Source organism: Lathamus discolor, chromosome Z (genome assembly GCF_037157495.1).
Source record: "Lathamus discolor isolate bLatDis1 chromosome Z, bLatDis1.hap1, whole genome shotgun sequence".
Lineage (NCBI taxonomy): Eukaryota > Metazoa > Chordata > Aves > Psittaciformes > Psittacidae > Lathamus > Lathamus discolor.
The window spans coordinates 23,291,624-23,314,678 of NC_088909.1; the positions used below are offsets into that span (position 1 = coordinate 23,291,624).

Consider the following 23,055-nt stretch of genomic DNA (forward strand, 5'->3'; position numbering starts at 1 on the left):
CTCAGAGCTTTGCACTGGTCCCTCTGGAAGCTGCTGCCTTGCGTCTCACTGACTAGCAAGCTGGCCAAGCTGCGCTCTGTGTGCTAGACCTCAGTGCCAGTATTCCCTGCAGAGATAATTGCCTTGGCAGTGCACTAGGTTGTGTGGGCCAGGTTGTTTTCCTGGAAGTGGTGGGTCTCTGGCATTCAGCCCCTCAGAGAAGGAAAAGTAGGCACCTCAGCTTCCAGAAACACTGGGACTGGTTGATGCTGTCCTATACAGTTATATGAACCTAGCAGCCAATGTGTGTGCAGGCCACCAGCCAGCAGCTTGGAGAACCCCCTGTTCCTATCCTCAACCCCAGCCCTGCTGTGGCCAGAGATGGTGGTTCCTACTACACCTTTCCCCACGGGGTTCTGTCAGTTTTCATTCTCATACTCCACTCTATGTATTTCCCTTTACGGGCAGAGAGAGCAGCAGCACTGTGCCTGCACAGGGCTGCTCTGATCCTTCCAGCTTCCATCCCTTTCAGCCTAAAAATACTCAAGTGCTTCAGTGGAAAAACACATGAACCATGCCAAACCACGAACACATGTGCCCAAACCTCTGTTCCTTCAGAAGAGAGTAAAGCATAACCAAAGGAGCTGCTTCTCATGTAACCCAGAACTTGCAACCCTCTGACTGTTACTATAAGCAACTCCATCCTTGGCTATCGCAGACCTGTCATTTTGCATGCTGTCTTCTTAGAGCCTGCCATTAAACCTGCACAGTTTTTCCACAGTGATTTACTTTCTCCAATGCTCAGCTCCTCCAGTTTCTCCATGATACCAGAACTTGTGAAGTCAATAGGGGATGTAAGGCAGTTCTGGTAATAGGGGCATCAGGTGGATGGAAGAGCCAATCTGTGGGCGATGGCTTGGTGTTGGCCATCTCCAAAGTCAGCTAAGCAACAGCATTGTGCAGTCATCTTTAAATCACCATCTCATCACTACATAGCGTGTGTTAGAGCATCAGGTATGTTCTAGGCTGGTAGGGGCTCAGGAGGTCTGTGGTCCAACTCTGGCTCCACACAGGGCTGGTGGCAAAACTACACCAGGTAGCTCAGAGCCCTGTATCATTGGGTTTGGAAAGTTCCTGAAGGTAGAGATGTCACCACCTCTCTGTCCCAGAGCCGCACCATGGCTACACCACTCTTGTGCAGAATTATTTTTTCCTTAACAGCCAGTAATTCAGAACCATGCAGCCGCTCGCTCACTCCTGCCCTTCTTCCTTCCCCCACTCCCAGAGGGATGGGAATGAGAACAGAAAGAATGTAACTCCCATGGGTTGAGGGAAGTACAGTCTGGTAACTAAGATATAACAAAACCACTACTGCTACCACCAATAATAATAATGATAATGGAAATAACAAGGGAAGAGAATACAACTGCTGATCACACGCCGACCGATACCTAGCCCAGTCCGAACAAAGACCTGGGCCTTCCAGGTGACTCCCCCCAGTTTATATACTGGACATGATGTGCTGTGGCATGGAATACCCCTTTGGCTAGTTTGGGTGAGGGGTCCTTTCTCTGCTTCCTCCTGACTTCCCCTCCTCCCTGGCAGAGATGAGACTCAGAAAGTCCTTGTTTGGAGTAAATATTACTGAACAGCAACTAAAAACATTGGTGTTATCAGCGTTGTTCCCAGGCTGAAAGTCAAAAGCACAGCACTGCACCAGCTACTAAGAAGGAGAAAAATAACTGCTACTGCTGAACCCAGGACAGTCCAGCAAGCCTTTCCCCTGGTGCAGTTTGTCCCTGTTGCCTCTTGCTCTTCCAAGTGTGTCTCTGAGAAAAAGTTGGGCTCTGGTTTCTCTGTGCCCCCTTGTAGGTAGCTCCCCTCTTTGCCTTGTCTTCTTAAAGCTGGCTGTCTCTAATACAGGTGCAGATGTAGATCATATAATCATAGCATAGTTATAGTTGGAAAGGTCCTTAAGATCATCTTGCTCTACCGCCACTGCCATGGGCAGAGACACCTCACACTAGACCACAAGTGAGCTACCCAAGGCTCTGTCCAACCTGGCTTTGAACACTGCCAGGGATAGAGCATTCACCACTGCTCTGGGCAACCTGTGCCAGTGCCTCACCACCCTCACAGTAAAGAACTTCTTCCTTTTATCTAAACTGAATTTCCCCTGTTCAAGTTTAAACCAATTACTCCTATCACTACAGTCCCTGATGTAGATGTAACGTAAATGTAGATGTAGATATCCATCTTCTTGTGGAGCCAGTTGTGTCTCACAGGTACAAAGTCAAGAAGATAATAATTTCCTTGAACCTGCTAGCTTCACATTCTCCATTGCAGCATGGTGCTGTTGACTCAAGGGCAGTCTTGTGTGCTTTTTCATTCTGCTCTATTCCTGGAGAACTTCTGACACCCTTGCGTGTTGTTTTCACAACAGGGCCTATACATGCACAAGCAGTGGGAAGCTGGTGAATGGGAGGCCAGCTTCCCACCTCTCACTTGGTCCTAGGCCCTAGCAAGCACAAAGCAGGGGGAATGTGTTCAAGCAGGGGAGATTTAGGTTAGATATAAGGAAGAAATTCTTCCCTGTGAGGGTGCTGAGGCCCTGGCACAGGATGCCCAGAGAAGCTGTGGCTGCCCTGTCCCTGGCAGTGTTTAAGGCTAGGTTGAACGGGGCTTGGAGCAACATGGCATAGTGGAAGGTGTCCATGGCGATGTCAGGGGATGGAACTGGATGAGCTTTAAGGACCCTTCTAACCCAAACCAGGCTGTGGTTCTATGAGTCTATGATTTTGACTCCAGCATTACCTCTGGAGGTGTGGGAGCCAGCCTGGCCCTGGCCTGCCCTGCTGCACTGGCTGGTGAAGCCGTGCAGAAGTTGCTCTGCTGATGGGATACAAGCTGTCTGGGGTTGTGCAGTGAGTGGCTGGTGATGGAGCTGGGATCAGTCGGCAGCCGGGGCGGATAATGAGGAACAGATTTGTGCTGGGCAGTGGTTCCCATGCTGTGTTCCAGGGCAGAGCGGCCAGGATGGGAACGCTTTTGTGCTTCGTGCTGCATCCCTCCAGCGCATGTGGGGCCAGCCCCTCAGCTTGCCACTGCCTCCTCGTCATCGGTCAGTGGTGAGTGTCCTCAGGCTCCCTGCAGAGCTGGGAACACTTCTACAGCGCTGTGCCACCACGCCAAGCTGAAGGGCTGCCCAGGAGGCTCTCCTTGCACCCTGGAACAAGCTGCATTGTGGGCTAGCTGAGGACAGACAAGATCAAGTGGGATCTTTGGTTCAGCAGGAGCTGGGTGTGGTGATCCACAACTCCCTTCATGCTTTGGATTTCCCTGCTTTTGCCTGGAGGAGCAAACGCGGCTGTGGGATTCCATGTGTGGCCAGGCTGCTGCTCCTGGGGACTCCTGCAGAACAGCCAGGATGGATGTCAAAATGCTAGGGTCTTTGATTTTATGAGTACCCCAGATCCTAGAGCTGTGATCCTCCCCACAGCCAGACAGAGCTGCTCCTCACAGCCCTGAGGAAGGCAAAGATCCCTGAAGAAGACACCTGAGCGCCTTTCACCTCGCCTTCTCCTAGCATCTGCTGCCCCGCTGCTAGGCTGGCCTGAAGGTAAATGGAACCTGCTGCAGGTTAGTTGGAGAGGGAGGGTGTTGAGGATATTGGGGAGGTGGCTGTGAGCCCAATTGGTCTGATACCTATCTCAGACCACAGGTTGTGCTGAGCTGCAGGCAGCTGGTGAAGAAGGGCTTGGAAAGGCAGTGGGGTTGAAGTCAGAGAGACAGTTAAAGCTTTGCTCTGGATCCCCGGGCTAAGTTGGCTTCTGGATTGTGCATATACCCGGGGCCTCGCCGTATGTGGGTCCCTGGTGGCTCTGTGGCTCTGAGGCTCTTGCAGGCAGATGGATGAATGGTGGGTTCAGAGCTGCCCTGGGAGCTCTCCTCTAGGCATGGCTGGTGCTGCAACCACATGAGCATCTCTTGTGCTGGGGTCATCCCCTCCAGGTTTCTCATGATGCTTTGGGTGCTTACTACTTTCTCAGAAAGCTCCATCTCCTAGCACTGGGATATTCTCATCTACCTCCTACGTGCATGTAGATGCACATATTTTCAGTAGGCATCTCTCTCCTCTCCTATTTGTGGAGAAAGCCAGCAAAAGCTTTGGAAAGGCACCCCAGAAAGATGACAAAAATAAAGAAAACTGCTATGAAGGCCAAGATCTTTTATGTTTTCACATGTGGTGGTGCGGGGCTGGCTGATAGGAGCTGGTGGTGAAGAAGCTGGCAAACACCAGCTTGTGTTTGCTGGGACACAAGGCAGAAGTTCTTCCCTGTGAAGGTGCTGAGGCCCTGGCACAGGGTGCCCAGAGAAGCTGTGGCTGCCCCATCCAGTGGGCAGTGTTCAAAGCCAGGCTGGACAGGGCTGGGAGCAACCTGCTCTAGTGGAAGGTGTCCCTGCCCGTGGCAGGGGTTGGCAGTGGGTGAGCTTTAAGGTCCCTTCCAGTTCAAGCCATTCTATGTTCCTGAGAGATGGTTCTTGAAGTCACCAAGAAAAGCTGCCTGGAGGTTGATGCCTGGGATCCTGTTTCAGCAGGTGGGAGAGGTAAATGTCAGGGCTGCTTCTGCAAGGAAGGATAAATCCTCGTGTGCTTTCCCAGCCGCACAAGGACCTTGTGTACTCACAGCCCAGAGATGCTTCAGACAGGCAGTGCTCTGAAGGAGATGTGGCTTTGGGTATTTTTAGAGCTAGGGAGGCTTTGTGGTGAGCTGGAAAACTAAAGGTGTCCTCAGATCTTCAGTGGTGTCACCATCATCTCTTGAGCACCAAGGCTCAGCCCACCACTGACAAGTGGGGCATGAAGGATGCTGCAGTGTCTTTGGTTTGGCTTTGTTTTAACTGCTCTGGTGGAAGGTGTCCCTGCCTGTGGCAGGGGGCTGGAACTGGATGAGCTTTAAGGTCCCTTTCAACCCAAACCAGCCTGGGATCCTGTGATTCTCTGACTGAGGGAGCAGCTCAGCCAGGCCCCTGCTGGGTAGTAAATGGGTGATTCCCACCAGGCTAACTGTGATCTTTTTTCTCCTGCTGGGGAACAATCAGAATTATGATAAATGTTTGGGTTTTTAGTCCCCACAAACCAACCAACCAAAAAAACGCAACAAAACCCACCCAACAAACCCCCCCAAAACCCCAGCTTTTGAAGTAAACAGTAAATCAGCTCCAGCAGAAGGCTGCCGCACACCGTCGCCGCCGCCTCAGGAGCCGGGGGCTGCGGGGAGCCTGATGCGGCCGGCAGAGGGCGCGCCGCACCGAGGCGTGCCCCGGCCTGCCCGCCGCCAAGATGGCGCCCGAGGGGGCCCAGGCGGGCCCCTAGCAGGAGTGCGGCGGAGCGCAGCGAGAGCGGTTCCAGCGGGGGGGTTCAGTGATTAAAATAAACCCGATTATCACTTTTGCCTGGAGCCAGGCTGAGAGAGCTGGGCTGGTTCAGCCTGGAGAAGAGAAGGCTCCTTAAGGGGAGACCTTAGAGCAGCTCCAGTGCCTAAAGCGGCTACAGGAAACCTGGAGAGGGGCTTTGGACAAGGGCCTGTTGGGACAGGACAAGGGGGAATGGCTTTAACCTGGCAGAGGGAGATTCATGCTGGATGTGAGGAAGAAATTTTGTGCATTGGGGGTGGTAAAACACTGGCCCAGGTTGCCCAGAGAGGTGGTGGTTGCCCCATCCCTGGAGATATCCCAGGCCAGGCTGGATGTGGGTCTGGACAACTTGGTCTGGATTAAGGTGTCCCTGCTCCCTGCAGGGCATGGGACTAGATGAGCTTTGAAGGCCCATTCCAACCCAATTCTATGATTCTATATATCACTGAATCACAGAATCGTCAGGGATGGAAGGCACCTCTGGAGATCATCCAGTCCAACCCCCTGCCAAGGCAGTGCCAGCTAGAGCAGGTCACACAGGAACCAGGAGGGTTTTGAATGTCTCAGAGAGGGAGACTCCACAAGCCCCCAGGGCAGCCTGTTCCAGGGCTCTGCCACCCTCAAAGGAAGTCCTTTTTCCTCATGTTGAAGTGAAACTTCTGTATCAGTTTATGCTCCTCGTCCTGTCACTGGGCACCACTGAAAAGAGTCTGGCACCATCCTCCTGGCACCCACCTCTCAGGTACTGATCTGCAGTAATGAGGTCCCCTCTGTCTGCTCTATATTAGACTAAACACGCCCAGCTCCTGCAGTCTGCTTCTAAGAGAGCAGACTCCAGACCCTGCATCATCCCTGTGCTAGTTTTGGGTCTCTTTCTGTGTGCCCGGGGAGCAGCGGTGTGTGGGTTGAGCTGCTCCCGTAGCTTCCCACCACTATTTCCTCTCACTGGTGCTGTGCAGGCAGCTGCCCACCCCTGGCTGTTGGCAGCACCCACTGCTCAACCCAGTGTTCCTGGGGAGCCTCCAGCTCTGCCTCAGGTGCCTTCACTTCAGCCATCAGGGAACGCAGGCAGGGGCTGCCTTGTCAGGGACAAAGCACCACCCAAACCCAGAGCCTGTTTTAAAGTAAAAAAACCAAACCAGCAAAGAACACGCACTTGGAACGTATGGACTCAGCTGTGGTGAGGAGGTTCCTTCCTGGACTCAGAGGGCTGAGGACTCCCAGCTCTGGCTGGGCTGCTGAACTCCCTCTGCTTCCAGGAGTACCTAGAGAGGATGTTCCAGTGATAGCTGGGATATCAGTCCCACAGTTCTTGACCTGTTCATCCCATTATTGCCAAGCTCCTCCACAGGCAGGGGTTCCCATATTAACAACTGGGCCACTTCGGGTTCTATATGAATGCTAAAGGGTGTAAGCCTCCTGGTCCCTTTATGTAGTGGCTCCATTGCTGATCTTACCCTGTCTTGATCTGGGAGCAGAGGTCCCTTTGCAAGGAGGAAGAGAACAGCAGCAGTGATGGAAGAAAGGGGTTAGAGAAAAGCAGGGGAGGCTGATGAGGAGCCATGAGCCCTCTGCCCTCTCCTATCTGAAGAGGAAGCTGCTCATCTCCTGTAGGAGACACATTGTTATTGCTGCTGGTGGGATTCAATCACGCTATTTCCTGCTGGTGCTCTGGCACCACTGAGAGGAAGTGCCCATCCTAGCTGGCACTATGCTCACAGCATCCCTGTCATGTGCCCCTGCCTGGTGCAGCGTCCTCTCCCTCCAACCTGCACTGGGAAGGAAGGGTCCCTGGTGTAGCACCCATGATCATAGAATCATAGAATCATAGAACCATAGAATCATAGAATAGTTAGGGTTGGAAAGGACCTCAAGATCATCTAGTTCCAACCCCCCTGCCATAGGCAGGGACACCTCACACTAAACCATGTCACCCAAGGCTCTGTCCAACCTGGCCTTGAACACCGACAGGGATGGAGCACTCACAACCTCCCTGGGCAACCGATTCCAGTGCCTCACCACCCTAACAGGAAAGAATTTCCTCCTTATATCCAATCTAAACTTCCCCTGTTTGAGTTTTAACCCGTTACCCCTTGTCCTGTCACTACAGTCCCTGACGAAGAGTCCCTCCCCAGCATCCCTATAGGCCCCCTTCAGGTACTGGAAGGCTGCTATTAGGTCCCCACGCAGCCTTCTCTTCTCCACGCTGAACAGCCCCAACTTCCTCAGCCTGTCTTCATACGGGAGCTGCTCTAGTCCCCTGATCATCCTTGTGGCCCTCCTCTGGACTTGTTCCAGCAGTTCCATGTCCTCTTTATGTTGAGGACACCAGAACTGCACACAATACTCCAGGTGAGGTCTCACAAGAGCAGAGGGGCAGGATCACCTCTTTCGACCTGCTGGTCTTGCTCCTTTTGATGCAGCCCAGGATACGGTTGGCTTTCTGGGCTGCGAGTGCACACTGAAGCCGGCTCATGTTCATTTTCTCATCGACCAGCACCCCCAAGTCCTTCTCTGCAGGGCCGCTCTGAATCTCTTCTTTGCCCAACCTGTAGCTGTGCCTGGGATTGCTCCAACCCAGGTGTAGGACCTTGCACTTGTCATGGTTGAACTTCATAAGGTTGGCATCAGCCCACCTTACAAGCGTGTCCAGGTCCCTCTGGATGGCATCCCTTCCCTCCAGCATATCAACCGGACCACACAGCTTGGTGTCATCGGCAAACTTGCTGAGGGCGCACTCAATCCCACTGTCCATGTCAGCGATGAAGATGTTAAAACATCACACCACCTGCTCTGGGAAACGCTCTGTGTTCCTGCCTGGCACTCTTGCTGTAGGCATTCCCTGAGGTTCACTCCTCTAATTGCCAGCTACGCATGTCCCATGGCAGACTGCTTCTATCCCCGTCAAACCAGCCCTTCCCAGTGGCATCCGAGGAGCTTATCACCTCCTGTGCTCTGGATCAGTACAGCTGGTTCCAGACTCCCCTGGGCAGAAGACCCTGGCCCCAAACTGCTGTTTGCCTGCTGCAGAGTGGCTTGAACCTCAGCCTGGAGCCTTGTAGAGGTGCTCTGTTAAGACTGCGATGGAGGAACCAGATCTTACCCCTTTGCTACCAGCTGGAAAAGGCTAGAGGGGAGGACCTGGAGGCAGGTCTCTCCTGTACCACTGGGTACCACTGCTCAGCTCTGAGCAGGTTACCCTTCCACTGCTGGGAATACCAGCAGGATTAAGAGTACTTTGAAAAGCACCCAAAGGACCCACAATGGGACTGCCCAAGTTCAGTGGGCACCACAGCCCAGCTGCTACAGACAACACGATTGCTGGTCCCAGGGAAGGCCCATGTGGCTGTATAAATTTCATGTGGGACTGCATGTCTACATGGTGCTGCACCTTGGGGCTATTATTCTGCCCCACTCAGTGCTGAGCTAACCCAGCTGCTGCTCTGCCTGCAGGAGCAAACTGCAGGCAGGTGAGAGCTTTCCTTCTCTCTGCATAGGCTCTGCCATGGGAGAATGGTTTGCAGGATCTGCTGGGAACTGCTGGGCAGAGGCTCTTCAAGTGCTGGCTGTAAGTGTGGGGTCTGTGAGGGGCTGGGGGAGCTGGATGGGGCTGGCAGAGCTTGTGCTCAGGGGGAATAGCAGTCCTGGGGACTGAGAGCTCCTGGAGCAGAGTGAAGGAGGTGCTGTGTTCTCCGGCTGCCATCCCAGGTAGGGCCTGGCTCTGCAAACTGTGGGGCAGAGGCTGCAGTCAGTGGTTGGAAGTGGGGTTCCCTCCCTGGAGTGGGATGATTAAAGCTGCCAGCTCTCCCTCCTAGCAGGGCACAGTCGGGTTTAGGTTGCTATTGGGAAGAGAAGGGATGGGTCTCCAGCTCAGAAGTGTGTCCCAGCCCTTGTTTGGTAGTGGTTGGTGCTTAGTACCTACTTGGGGTGTCCACAGAACGTTGCATCTGCTTTCCCTGGTGTGGGTGCTGGTTGCTTAGGTGCGAACTGCGCACAGAGCAGTGACACAGGTCAGGGCTCCTGTTGGTGCAGTGACATGGGGTGGGGGGGGGGGTGTGTGTCTGTCATTGCAACCCTTGCTCTGTCAAGCAGACCTGGACAGAGTGCTCTTCCGGCAGCTGAGAGGTGAGGATGGCATTTGTGGTAGCTGGGGGACCCTCTGCCTCACATGCCCTGTGCAGGTGGGAGAGGGGCTGGGGAGGTGGCTACTCGGCTGGGGCATGAAGGGTGTAGGTGCCCGCTGGCATGTCTAGCTCAGAAGTGAGTGTGCTGTCTCAGAGAGTACACTAAACATGTGCTGTCGGAGTAAATAGCATTGAGCATCACTGCCAGAAGGGAAGGTAAACAGATCCCATTAAAGACATGGGATCTGGAGAGAGACAGGTCAGTTTCAGGCTGCTCTTCAGAAAAAGCCAGTCTGTTCTTCTATTCAGAGGTGGTGCTGAGTTTTGAAGCAGCAATCCTGAAACCATAGCTGGACTAAGCCAAGAGCACTTTTCCCTCAGGAAAGGCAGGCAGTGCCTAAACTGCAGGGAGACAAGCAAGCAGGTCCTCTTAAGTATTTTAGTTCTATTTTCTGGGTTTGCATCCACGAAGGCTTGGCCCTGCCTGGCTCTGTGTCTTACAGGTCTCTGTTCCAGGCTCCTGGGGGATTTGGGGTCTTCTCTCCTCCTGCCAACCAGAGAGTGGGATGCTGAGACCCAGACCCAAGTAGGGGAGTCCACCACAGCTAGGAAACCTCTTGGGGGATGTGTGTGCTATAGAGAAAATGTGCTTATTGGTAGGGTGCCCGACTGGGGCAGGAGGCCTGGATTCCATTCAAGCCCTGCTCCTACCTGTACTGGCTGTGTTCATGACCTTCATATAAGGAGAGGTCATTAGCCCAAAGCTGACAGAGCCGAAAGATGCCCAGCCTGGGACTTGGATGTGTGCAGAAGCAGGACTGTGTCCTGTGGGCTTTGGCAGTGATGCCAGTGCTGGGCTGTTTCTGAGCTGAGATCCTGGACACTTGGGGATGCCTGGAGCAGGCATTAGACAAGCAAGTGCTCTGCATGTATGGAGAGCAGCTGGCTTGTCTGGGAGGACACTATGTCATCAAGGTGTGCCTTCGGAGCTGTGCAGAGAAGCTGTAAGGCTGGCATCGCCCTCTTGGACTGCTTTCCTGTGGGACTGTGCACTGTGTGCTTGTATATGTGCTGCAGCAGGCCTGATGGGCAGTTGCTTTATTTTATTACTTTTTTTTTTATCCCCCCAGTGGCACACATGCATTTGAGAGCTCAAAGTGGGACCTACCTGCCTTCTATACCTGTAAAAGGTCTGGAAAGCCCCCTGATGGTTAAGGGCACGTCAGGTTTGCACATGGCACTGAACAACATCTTGAAGCGTAGCTGGGGACCAAGTAATTGAGTTGCTCTTGTTGCTTCAGTTGGTGAGCGTGACCAGCTGTTGTTGTGCAGCCTCTCCTCCAGATCTTCTGGGAAATCACACCATGATTATATTTCTGGCTTAAGACATTTTTTCCCCTAATCAGCCTGAGCCTCACAAAGAGGTTGCCACTTAGTGTTAATTACTTGCTTTAGAAGCTGAATGTCTCCTGAGGATTGCAAGTAGGGGATTATCAAACTAATTGGTTAAACCAAGATGTGCTTTTGTGAAGCCAAGACCTGCTTTAAACCTTTCTTTCAGATCACAAGTAAACATTATTAAACTGCATACAACCTGCTCTTGTCCTCCTGATGGGGAGGGAACTAGTTCTGTACCGAAATATTGTTGGTTCAAAGGGCTGCTTGCAGCTACACTTGCTGCAGCACTTGTTTGCTTCAAACAGGTTTTCCCAAAGAAAAGCAAAATCTGTCTCTGGTCTTCAGGTGCCTGCTTGTGTTGAGTGGGGTCTAATGCCGCTTCTTGGTGGCTTCCCATGTTTTTGTAAGCTGCCAAGCGGAAAGGGAATGGGGTTCATAATGGGTAGCTTGGTGGGATTGTAAGGTACACTTCTTGAACTTGTAGTTTCAGGGCACAGCTTAATCAGATATGACATCTGCATAGCCACGTGTGTGGACGTGGGGGCTGGTGGAAAGGATGATGAGGAGGTGCCTGGAAGTAGATTTAGAGACATCCACTGATGAGTGGGTGAGCAGGGGCCATAGGTCCTGGACTGCTGCTCTGCCAATGCCTGCTCTGAGGCTCTCCTTCACCTTAGCAGTCCCTATGGCCATAGGAGGGTCTGTGTGTTGTGTGCTGAAGACCACACCAGTGATCATGCTAAACTAACATGGAGTGCGTGGGGCTGTTTTCCTAAGTGTTTTTGGCTGCTGTAGTGCAGTTGTCTAGTTAACGTGTATTGCACAACTTCCCCTAGGTCAGAAGATGTCCTTATCTGGCATCTAAAACATCTGTCTTGTCTTGGTTCCAGCACAGCAGAGTCCTATTCATAAAAACAGTGAGCTCTCCCTGCTTTGCACAACTGAAGATAAGCAGAACTGATTCACAGGCAGAGGTCCTTTCCCTGCCTCCAGCCTCTGCCTCTGCTCTCTCCCTGCCCTTATGGGGCTCTAGGCTGTGATACTGCTTCAGCAGCTCTGCAAACCAGATGCAACAGAGGGGAAAGGGGATGGGGAAGAAAGAGATGAAGGTCTGAAGTTATAACCCGTGAAATTTCAGAACAGTTGGTGTTCCAGCTTTCCTCCCTCAAATCTGGGGATGTCCCACAGGCTTCAAAGTTTGTCTCCCCATCCTTCTTGATGTTGGCCTTTGCTGCCTTTTGCCATATTTTACCTCAGGGACAGGTTGTGCTTAGAAGTATTGAGCTGCTGCTGCAGGCAGGTACCAGAGCAGTTCCCTCAGTGCCCATCAGTCCATGCACAGGACCTGGGTCTGCTGTGTGGGAAGCTGCTCTCTGCCTGCAGAGCTGGATGACGACAGCCTTTTGCAGTGGCTTCAGCAATTAAACCAAGCCCAAGGAAAGTGCTGGCCTTGTGTGAGAGCGAGGAGCTGCTCCTGCGAGGAGACAGTGTGAGACTGTGTTGGGGAACAAGTGCGGCATTGTTGTCAGACAGTCAAGAGGGGCTTTTGAACACCCACTGAAGTGCTGGCTACAGCTGTCTCCCATGTGCTTCTGCGGGAAGTAGTTCTACAATGCAGGAGAGGAGGGAAAGGCCACTTTGCAATGGAAAAAAAGAAAAGCTCTATATGAGAGTAAACAGCAGTGAGATGTTCTCCTTAACACAGCGCCACAGCACAGGAAATCACGTCACTGACTCTGACTGGGATGGGGGTGAGCTGAGCTTGGGCTCTCCAGGTTGAAGATCCTTGATGGGGAAAGGTGCTCCTGAGCTTCAAGTGCTGTGCAGCAAAGGGAGGAGGATGAGGTTGGGCTCTAAGCTGCTCCTGTGATAGACAGCCTTTTCCCTCTCTGCTTGTATAAATATAGATCTACAGCCACCAACTTCCCCGCGTTGTCCTGTGTGGTTTTGGCTTGGGAACTTGTTGAGAGCTTTTAATTATCATCTCCACAACTCAGCTGGCTGTTGCACTGCAAAAAATATGTGCTAATGGTTATATAGTTTGAGTAGGATGTGGATAGTGAGTGTTGGCTGTGTCTCTGGTCACAGAGGTGAAAAATGGGATAGGAACAAGCTATGGGCTCTGTCTGCTTATGTGGTGTCCCTCTCATCTGTTTATGGGGATGCTGCAAACTCTTACACCAGCCCTTGAAAATGCCTCTTTTTCTGGCCATCAAAGAGCTGGAATTAGGCAGCTTGATGGTATTTTAAGCTACTAACTAAAGGAGATGGCAACCTTGTGCTCCCAGACACCACTTGAAGGGATGAAAGCCAAAAGTTGCTCTCACCCTGGAGCTGCTGCCAGAGGTCTGAGTGCAGGAGACCTAACTGGTTTGGTAGCAGCATAAGAGCAGATTCTCTACTCCGCCCCCTTCATCCCACAGGCTCTTGGGTTGCCCCAGCCCAACCTGGGTCTTTGCTATCCTTTGTGCTGTCTGAGGAGCGCATGTCTCTTATTCAAAAGATGAGATAGCTTCTGGCCTGTGGGGTCCCTTTCAGCCCCACTGCGGGCTTTCGAACAGGCTGTATATGACTGTTTGAGGCTTTAACCCACTGCTGGAGTAGCCCAGAAGAGCCCAGTATCAGTACCCAGCCTGCTGGTAGTCAAGACTGCTTGAAGGCTTCAGATCTCTACTTAGAGGCTTGTAACTGCAGAGACCTGTTTGCTGGTTAAAGGTTGTCCTTAGGGAGACTCCCAGCACCTGCAGGAGGATGTTGCAAAGGTATAGCCATGTCTGTAGGCTGGGAGGTGTGTTTGGGGAATAGATAAGGGCACAGCTACTTCTGCAGATGGCGACATCTGTGGTTGGAGGCATGGGGCAGTATGGTAGGTTCCTTATCCTCCTGCTGTGAGTATGGGGGACAAAGAGGCTCTCCCACATTAAGCAACATGATCACAAATTCCTTTAGTTAATGCGACGACAACAAAGTAGTGGCTGTGCTGGGTTGTTAACATCCTTTGCATTGGCAAGGCTGCTCTCCTTCACCCAGTTTGGGATTATTTTCCAGTTTAAGAAGGACATGGAGCTGTTGGAGCAAGTCCAGAGGAGGCCATGAGGATGATCAGGGGCTGGAGCACCTCCCATATGAAGACAGGCTGAGAAAGTTGGGGCTGTTCAGCCTAGAGAAGAGAAGGCTGCATGGAGACCTCACAGCAGCCTTCCAGTATCTGAAGGGGGCCTACAAGGATGCTGGGGAAGGACTCTTCATCAGGAAATGTAGCAATAGGACAAGGGGTAATGGGTTAAAACTGCAACAGGGAGAGTTTAGATTGGATATAAGGAAGAAGTTCTTTACTGTAAAGGTGGCGAGGCTCTGGCACAGGTTGCCCAGAGAGGTTGTGGCTACCCTGTCCCTGGCAGTGTTCAAGGCCAGGCTGGATGGGGCTTGCAGCAACCTGCTCCAGTGGAAGGTGTCCCTGCCTGTGGCAGGGAGTTGGAACTGGATGATCTTAAGGTCCCTTCTAACCTAAACCAGGCTGTGATTCTATGGTTTTCAATTGATCTCACCTGAAGTGGGCTGGAAGCTCTCCCTGCTGTGGTGTGCTGCAGGGACCATCATCTATCGTTGTTGCCCATAAGAAGCACAACAGCATGTCATGCAGCTGGTGTATGGAATGGTTGGATTTGGGACTACTCGAACCCTTGTTCACTGGTTATGTCTGAAAACATGCCATGAGGTCATCATGTACAATGGGTTTTAGGGCCAACTACTGGCAATCCTCCCTGGGAGAGGATTTTCTGAAGGGGCTCTTTACCTGGACCAGCTGTCATGGGCTCTGCTGCTGGCCCTGTGGAATAGGGCTTGGGAAGACTGTGGGGCCTGTCCCTAGAGCCTCGGCAGCAGGGGTGTTTGGTAGCTATAACCCCAGCTTCAGCAGGCAAATATCCTGTGCTGCTCTTCTGAGCTTGCCCATGCAGGGGACATCTTCCCGCCTCATGTCCTGCACAAGTCACCTGTCCTTTTGGGATGGTCTGTATGATGTCTTACAAAGGAGGGGACAGCCACGTCCCAGCACTGTGGTTTCCTTAATGGAGGGTCGGCCCCTGTGGAGCATCCATGATCACATGTTGCTTTTCCAAGCAAGGCTAGGGAGAAAGCTCGTGGTCCTGTGCCATGCTGCCAGGCCCTGCACCTCATGCCCAGGGCTCTGAAGCTTCGCCTGTGTGTCACTTCCTGCCCTGCTTCCCGTTAGACAAAGACTCTGTGTGTCCAGCAGGTCCTGGGATGCCCTGCAGCACCTGCCTCTCCCCTCCCTCTCTGCCTCTGTGGCTCTGCCCTTTCCCGTTGTCACTTCTGGAGGCTGCTGCCTGCCTGTTCCGTGACCTTCTCCACTGCTCGGGCAGTGTTTTGGCCTCTGGCCATCTTAAACAATTAATGGAGGGGTGGAGAAACTTGCCATGTTAAATTACTTCCTCCTTTGGGAGGGGGTGAGGTCTCTTATCTCCCGCCTGATACCAATGCAGTTTGTCGCTGTTGCCTGAAGCGGTCACTGCCTCTCTGTTTTCCTTCTAGAAGTTAGCAACACAAAATTTCAGAGCACTCTTTTTGTATTTCTCAGCACTCTGCTTAGCCTGCAGCGCTGCCCCAGGATCTCACAGAGTGGAGAAGCCTCTCTGGACTTACAGAAAAGCGAGCCAAGAGGAGGTAGGGGGAGGATTTTGCTGGAAACCTCTTTGGGAAGCTTGAGACCTCGGGATGCCTGCCGTAGGTTTATTCTCCTCCAGCAGCTATTCAGCCCTTCCCGGGCAAAGGCAGCTCTCTGCCACGAAGCATCTGCATTAAGCAGGTCTGTGCAGAGGCTGAGGCGTGCTCTTGAGGGACGCAGATACCAGCAGTACTGTAACCAGCAGCCGCTGAGTGCTGCTGTCTCTGCCCGTGTCCCCGAGGTTCTTGCAAGGCTGGGGGAGGCGGCACCCTACGCTCGCTATGCCCCTCTGGAGTTGGCTGTCAGAGAAACCTTGGAGGTCCCCTGCTCAGCCCCGGTAGTGTCATGAGTTAGATTAGTTGGAGCTGTGCTGGGGGCGGTGAGGGCTTGGATTACAGTCCAGAACTCAAAGTGCTCCGGTGGTTCACGTCCTCGGAGGGAAGAGGAGACGCCGCGTCGCACACATGGAGGAAAAGGAGAAGAAACGTTGCCTTTGGAAGTGAGGGGGAATAAAGGAGGCCGGGAACATGGTAAGGAAATCTCTACGGAGGGCTCTTCGCCACGGGCACGGGATGGAGCTGTTGTGGGGCAGCCTGCCTGGAGCCAGCTCACGGCTCATGCTGGGAGTGGGAAACAGCTCTTCTGGGACTTCCCGTTACTCGACTAGCACACTGCACCCTGGGTCCAGCCCTGGACGGTGGCTGCAGGGACACGGGGCTCTCATTGGCACTGCGGGGTAGTACCTATAGGAGTGCAGCCCTGGAGCGAGGAGCTGGGATGGGGCAGGTCGGCATGGCCCTGTCTATCGGGCTGCCTAGATGCTGGGCTCTTCTCCTGCCCTTGCCCTGGGGCTGTGTTCACTGCCTCTTTGCAGAGCCCAGAGAAGGGGAGAGCATCGGCTTTTCTTCTGCCCAGGGAGGCATTCAGGGGCTCATGGAAACTCCTGGAGCCAGCCATGGATCCTGCCCTTTCCGAGTGGGGATCCTTCTCTGAAAAGGAGAGAGGCTGTTGAACCCAGATGGGAGCAGAGAGCCCTGTTTCCCCTGCAGGGGCTGCAGGGCCTGCAGGCATTGCCTGCAAGCAGAGGTGCCCAGCCTTGGTTTGGCAGAGGCTGGAAGGACCTGTGATGAGATGCCACTGAGCAGCAGTCTGGCTTCTCATAGTCTGTTCATGGGCTCAGGCTAGGATCCATGTGCCCAACGGCCCCAAATGTCCTGGATGTGTCCTGCTGTGTCATGGCCTGCTTCTCCACAGCAGAGGGAACAAAGTACATGAGGGGGACAAACAGCTTGTATGGCTGCTGTGCCTAGCAGTGACTTGCTCCTTTTTAAGACTCCAGCTTCTGAGCCTGGAGAAGGTTGGCTTTCACTGGAGGATGAGTTGCCCAACTTCTGGCTTTTGCAGCCTGAGCTTGAATTCAGACCCATGTCTTTCCCCTTTGCCACACTCCAGCTCCTCTGCAGAGGACCCTGTGGCTCTCTGTACCCTCACATGCCCATGTCAGAGTTGTAGTGTGCTCTCCTCTCCCATCCTGCTGTGAAGGCCTGGAGGCATCTTGCTTCTCCCACTCTTCCACTCCAGTAAGGAGACCCCTTTTCCTCACCCCATGCCTAGTGTGTCCCTGGCACATTTTGGTCTATTCTGGTTGCGGTATGAAGCTGCAGTCAAAGAAGAGCACTGTTTGGGTCTGTGCAGAGTGGGTGCAGTCCTAAGGGATGCATTCTGGCATACCTTGCAGTCCTAAGGGATGCATTCTGCTTAGGGACTGGAGCTGTGCTCCAGCAGAGACTGGTGACTTTCTGATTCCCAAGTGTTTCCTCTCCAGTTTAGGCTCTCCTTCACCTTGTTTTAATGTGTGATGCAAAAGATATCTGAAGCAGGGGCCTCAGTGTAAGCAGTGCTACAGCCATCCAGGTCCATGGTGGGTTGTGGGTATGTGGGAACCATGCCTTGCTGCTGAGGAGGGATTGTGTGCCTCTTGGGTGCTGAGTTCAGGCTTGGCAGCTGCAAGGAGCAAGCACCAGAAAGCAAATTGCCAAAGATGCAGCAATGGGCACTGGCCACACTATGGAAACCTGTGGTCCATGGCAAGGGTATGCTCTCAACACTAGACCAGTCTGCATTTCAGGAGGTGTATCTCTGAGCAGCTCAGCTGTGACTGTAGCTCTAAGCTGTTCTTTTTATCTTGGGTTTTTGGTGTCCTGGTGAATCCAACATACCCTGCAAGCATAAGGTTTGGGCTCTAAGTGAATGTGGGTCAGTGTGTTGCCTGCATTAGACATCCCCATGGCCTCTGGCAGCCTGCAGGACTCTCAGAAGCTTGGCTCCTGATAGAGGTCTGGCACTGTGCAACTGCTGGCTGCCATGTCCTGCATGAGGCAGGTGATTCCTCTTCACGGGGCCAGTTGTTTTTCAGTGTAAGGAATGATGTGTGTGTGTAGGATTGCTGCATCTGGAGGATGCTCGAAGCACTACATGGACAGGGGTAGAGCAGTTGACGTCATCTACCTGGACAAAGCATTCGACACTGTCCCACACGACATCCTTGTCTCTAAATTGGAGAGACATCAATTTGATGGATGGACCACTCGGTGGATAAAGAACTGGCTGGATGGCCACACGCAAAGAGTTGTGGTCAATGGCTCAGTATCCAGCTGGAGACCAGTAATGAGTGGTGTCCCTCAGGGATCGGTGTTGGGACCGGTCTTGTTCAACATCTTTATCGCTGACGTGGACAGTGGGATTGAGTGCGCCCTCAGCAAGTTTGCCAATGACACCAAGCTGTGTGGTCCGGTTGATATGCTGGAGGGAAGGGATGCCATCCAGAGGGACCTTGACACGCTTGTAAGGTGGGCTGATGCCAACCTTATGAAGTTCAACCATGACAAGTGCAAGGTCCTACACCTGGGTTGGAGCAATCCCAGGCACAGCTACAGGTTGGGCAGAGAAGAGATTCAGAACAGCCCTGAGGAGAAGGACTTGGGGGTGCTGGTCGATGAGAAAATGAACATGAGCCGGCTTCAGTGTGCACTCGCAGCCCAGAAAGCCAACCGTATCCTGGGCTGCATCAAAAGGAGTGTGACCAGCAGGTCCAAGGAGGTGATCCTGCCCCTCTACTCTGCTCTTGTGAGACCTCACCTGGAGTATTGTGTGCAGTTCTGGTGTCCTCGACATAAAAAGGACATGGAACTGCTGGAACAAGTCCAGAGGAGGGACATGAGGATCATCAGGGCCTGGAGCACCTCCCATATGAAGACAGGCTGAGAAAGTTGGGGCTGTTCAGCCTGGAGAAGAGAAGGCTGCATGGGGACCTCATAGCAGCCTTCCAGTATCTGAAGGGGGCCTATAGGGATGCTGGGGAGGGACTCTTCGTCAGGGACTGTAGTGACAGGACAAGGGGTAACGGGTTAAAACTTAAACAGGGGAAGTTTAGATTGGATATAAGGAAGAAGTCCTTTCCTGTAAGGGTGGTGAGGCACTGGAATGGGTTGTCCAGGGAAGTTGTGAATGCTCCATCCCTGGCGGTGTTCAAGGCCAGGTTGGACAGAGCCTTGGGTGACATGGTTTAGTGTGAGGTGTCCCTGCCCGTGGCAGGGGGGTTGGAACTACATCATCTTAAGGTCCTTTCCAACCCTAACTATTCTATGATTCTATGTGTAAGACACCTTAAGCCATAGTATCCCACTTCCACTAGAACTGACCTTTGCAGCTATGAAAACTGCTTGGTGTGAGCAAGGCAGGGGCTTGGCTGGGCTCTACTCTGCTTGTCTGCCTGTTACTTTGCTGGCTGGGGATCTGCCCTGATGCCCTGGTGGATATTTCTCCTAATTGGGAGGGGGAGTGGGTTTCACCTGCTGCTGGATGGGGCACAGGACATGGTCAGGACATACGGCCAGACTGCCCCACCTGAGAAGCAGTTTCGAGTACTCTTGGGTGGGTTGGCTGGAGGCAAAGCAAGCATGGTGAGGGACACCTTCCTGCCCGTAAAGCTACTCTGGCTGGGCAGGGAGCCCAGGGGTGCTTTTCTGCCCTTGCTAGAGTGACTGCTGCTGCTCTTTAATGGTAGCTGGGGCACTGTGGACCCAGCATGTGAATTTGGTGAGGCTCCAGCAACTGTGCACTTTGGACTTGCCTGGGCTGCTGCTCAGGCTATGGTGGCATGCTCCAAGGCTCCAGTTATCACACAGATGTGTAGAGCACAGCCCATGGGTATCTTAAGATGTGGAAATGGTGGTGTCTTCCTGCAGGGAATTTCAGGTGGCCCCTCTGTGCTGGAGGGAGAGAGGTTTCAGCAGAGAACATAGTCTTTCTTTTATCCTCTGTTGTGTCTTCTCCTAGGGTGGGAAGGAAATGAGTCTGGGAATCACAAAGAGCTTTATGCATTGGGGATCTTCTATTTTTATTTCTGTGCCAATGCCAAAGCCATGAGCAAGATGCTGGAACACAGACAAAGCCCAGAGATGTAATCCTGAGCACACGGAAGTAGTTTGAAAGCTTCTCTGGGGTAACAAGGATGACAATTTGTGCATTTTACCCAGCTTCTTTGCAAAAACACTAGGCAGGTGAACACGCTGTTCATTGCAGCAATAAAATAATGGCTAAATGTAGGTGTCAGGCTAACTGCATCCATGTGTCTCCTCCCAGTAACCACCCAATGGGTTCTAGTACCAGGGTGGGAATGCAAGACAAGGCATGTTTATAGTGAGATACTGCAGGTGTCCAAGGAGGACTGTATGCTGAGTGAGACTCGGCATCCTGTACTAGAACCACCTCTGGCCATCTTGCTGGCCATCTTGCAGTCAGCCCTGTGGACATGCCTTGCCAGCATGTCTGCTGCTAAATCCTAGAGCACATCACAGCCACTTGGCTCCTAGAGCCTAATGTTCTACCTTCACCTCAAATGTGACCCTGTCTGTGACTGATCTGTGCAAAACATCTTCTGGAAAACAGAAGGCTTTGGGGGTCCTTATTGCTCTCTACAACTACCTGACAGGAGGATGAAGCCAGGAGGTGGCTGGTCTCTTCTCCCAAGGAACAAGGGATAGGACAAGAGGAAATGGCCTCAATCTGTGCAGGAGAAGGTTTAGACTGGGTATTAGGAACAATTCCTTCCCCAAAGGGTGTTCAGGCATTGGAACAGGCTGCCCAGGGCAGTGGTAGAGTCACCGTCCCTGAAGTGTTCACAAACTGTGTAGATGAGGCCCTCGGTGACATGGTTCAGTGGTGGCCTTGATGATCTTAAAGGTCTTTTCCAACCTGGTTGATCCTATGATTCTACAGGCTGTGGGCACAGCCTCAACCTGACCATTGGTCCTGAGTGTGGGTGGAAATGACAGACATGGGGGGCTACAGGCCGCTTTAGTACCAAAGTGCTAAAAAATCTCTTGCAGCAGTTAAGGGGTGTTCTGCATAAGCTATACACTCAGCCCACCTGTGGACATTAAATATCAGAGCACCTTTTGTTCCTGCTCTTGCCTTTCTAACTCATGGAGGAACCCCCTGTTCCTGTCCTGCAGAGCTCAGTGTAGCCAACCTAATAGCCAAAGAGTAGCATCAGGATCAGGTGTTTTGCTGGCAGAAGAGCATTAAAAAGCCAGGATATGCTGCTGGGGTAAGCTGCCTGCTTCTGGTGGTCAGGTGCTCTGAGCTTTCTACAGCACCCAGGACACTTGGGTTGCAACTCAAGAGAAGTGAATGGAGGTGCCCCTGTTGACTCTGAGGGTTTGGCCACGCTAATACCTCTCTGCCTCATTGCTGTTGGCTGGCCTAGTTATTCATCAGAAAAAAAGAGGCCTTTCTTGTGGTGAGTGCTTCTGGCTGGCTTCATACAGATCCATTTTTTGCATCACTGGACACCAAGCTGAAGCTTCCAAGATCAAAGCAGCACAGAAAGAATCTGGAGGTGTTTCTGTCTGCTCGGATTTACCATCCTGCCATCAGGCTGGGAAGCCCAGGATGAACCTTTGCTCCAGAAACCAGCCATTGATTTGGATGGAATCAAATGGCTCACCTGAAGAGCAACGGAGTTGTAACTAGACGAGCTTTAACCTAAACCAGTCTATGAAGTGCAGCAGAGACCAGATGAAGACTTTCATGTGCTCCTCCTGGACATTGGTGCATGTGGCAGAGCAGAGCCTCTGTGGGGCTTCTGGTCACCCCCAGTGGGGCACAATGGTGGTTTGTGTGGTGCACAGAAGCAAGGCTGCAGGACTTGGTGATGTGAGCTAGGTGTCCACCTTGAGCTTTGCAGCCTGCATTAGGTGTGGCAGTGTTGGCAGGAGTGGCGAGGCTTCCTGAGCAGGTTCCTTCAGGATGATACCTTCCCTGAGGCTGCCTGTTGAATCTTGGAGCCTCCCAATAAAAACCTGGCCCTGCTGAGCCTCCAACGTGGTTAAAGGATGTGGATTATTTGCCATCTGTTGTCATCTTTCTGAATACATTTACCTTTTGAACAAGGTCCTTCTCATATGCTCAGGAGGCTGGTATGCAGGCCCGTTAATGGATCAAGGGGCAAATGCCTGTGGATGTATTCTCCTTTGTGTTTGGGCTTACAACCACCCACGTTTTGGCATACATCCCTTCAGTGCACAAAGATCTTTTAGAAATCGCTAGCTAAATCTCTACCCTCCTTTGATATGTATGGAAATAATGGGACATGTGAGACTGTTTTCTGTTTGGAAAAAAAAAGCAAGCTATAGAGGGAGTAGCTTTAAAAGCTTGTGTTTACTCCTTTCTAACTCAGGACTTTACTAAAAGCAATGCAGTGAATTTATGGCTGATTTACTTGGCTTTCCTGGAGACATGCTTTTAGGGCTGTATCCAAATATAGGGGAAATGTCTTCATCTAACTCTGTCCTGTTCTTGGCTGCTCAGGAGTAGGAGAGCTTAACCACACGTGTGGCTGTTCCCGAGTGAGCTTGGAGAGTCTTGGAGCACATCTGGGTCACTTTCACCGGGAGCATTTCTCCTGGTGGGGCAAAAACTGATGTTTTTTGTGGTGGCCCAGGACTGAGCTGGCATAGCCGTGGCCATCTCTGGGCTGCTTGCTCTGTCCTTCTGGCTGATCCATCCTCACAGCCTCACAGTTTCTGTTCCCCGTTGGTATAACAGAACTTGTATTTCATGAACAAGCGGTAATACGACCTGTTTAAAGCCAAAAGGAACTATGGCTCATCTGTTACCAGATACTGGGACTGTGGAGTACTACCTAGCTCCCACATTGAGTCTGGGAGCTCTGTAACTCAAACATGACCTTTTCTTAGTGGCATCCACCCTCAATTATGGATGTTGCAAGACATGGAGAATCTACCAGGCCCTGTGGGAGTCTGTCCAGCAGCTCATACACCTTGCTAGAGGAAGGGGTGAAACCTAAACATGAGCTCAGAATGTGTGCAAAGCTGGCATGTAAGTAATAATGTAAATGCTGACCCTGTGAAGATCATTTCTGGC

At 52.3% G+C, this 23,055-nt stretch overlaps 1 protein-coding gene across 6 annotated transcripts in view; it reads left to right on the forward strand.

The window, feature by feature from the left end:
* Positions 1 to 8,893: 8,893 nt before the first annotated feature.
* The window catches only part of PLEKHG4 (pleckstrin homology and RhoGEF domain containing G4), a 97,191-nt gene continuing 83,029 nt past the window's right edge, over positions 8,894 to 23,055 (forward strand). For 5 of the 6 annotated variants that reach the window (XM_065662023.1, XM_065662026.1, XM_065662027.1 and 2 more), the window contains exon 1: positions 8,894 to 8,965. In XM_065662023.1, the coding sequence (XP_065518095.1) occupies positions 8,903 to 8,965 (63 nt within the window). In that variant the 5' untranslated portion in view covers positions 8,894 to 8,902. Of the gene's footprint in view, positions 8,966 to 15,580; positions 16,137 to 23,055 lie in introns of those variants that run through there. The other variant, XM_065662025.1, reaches the window with a different exon arrangement.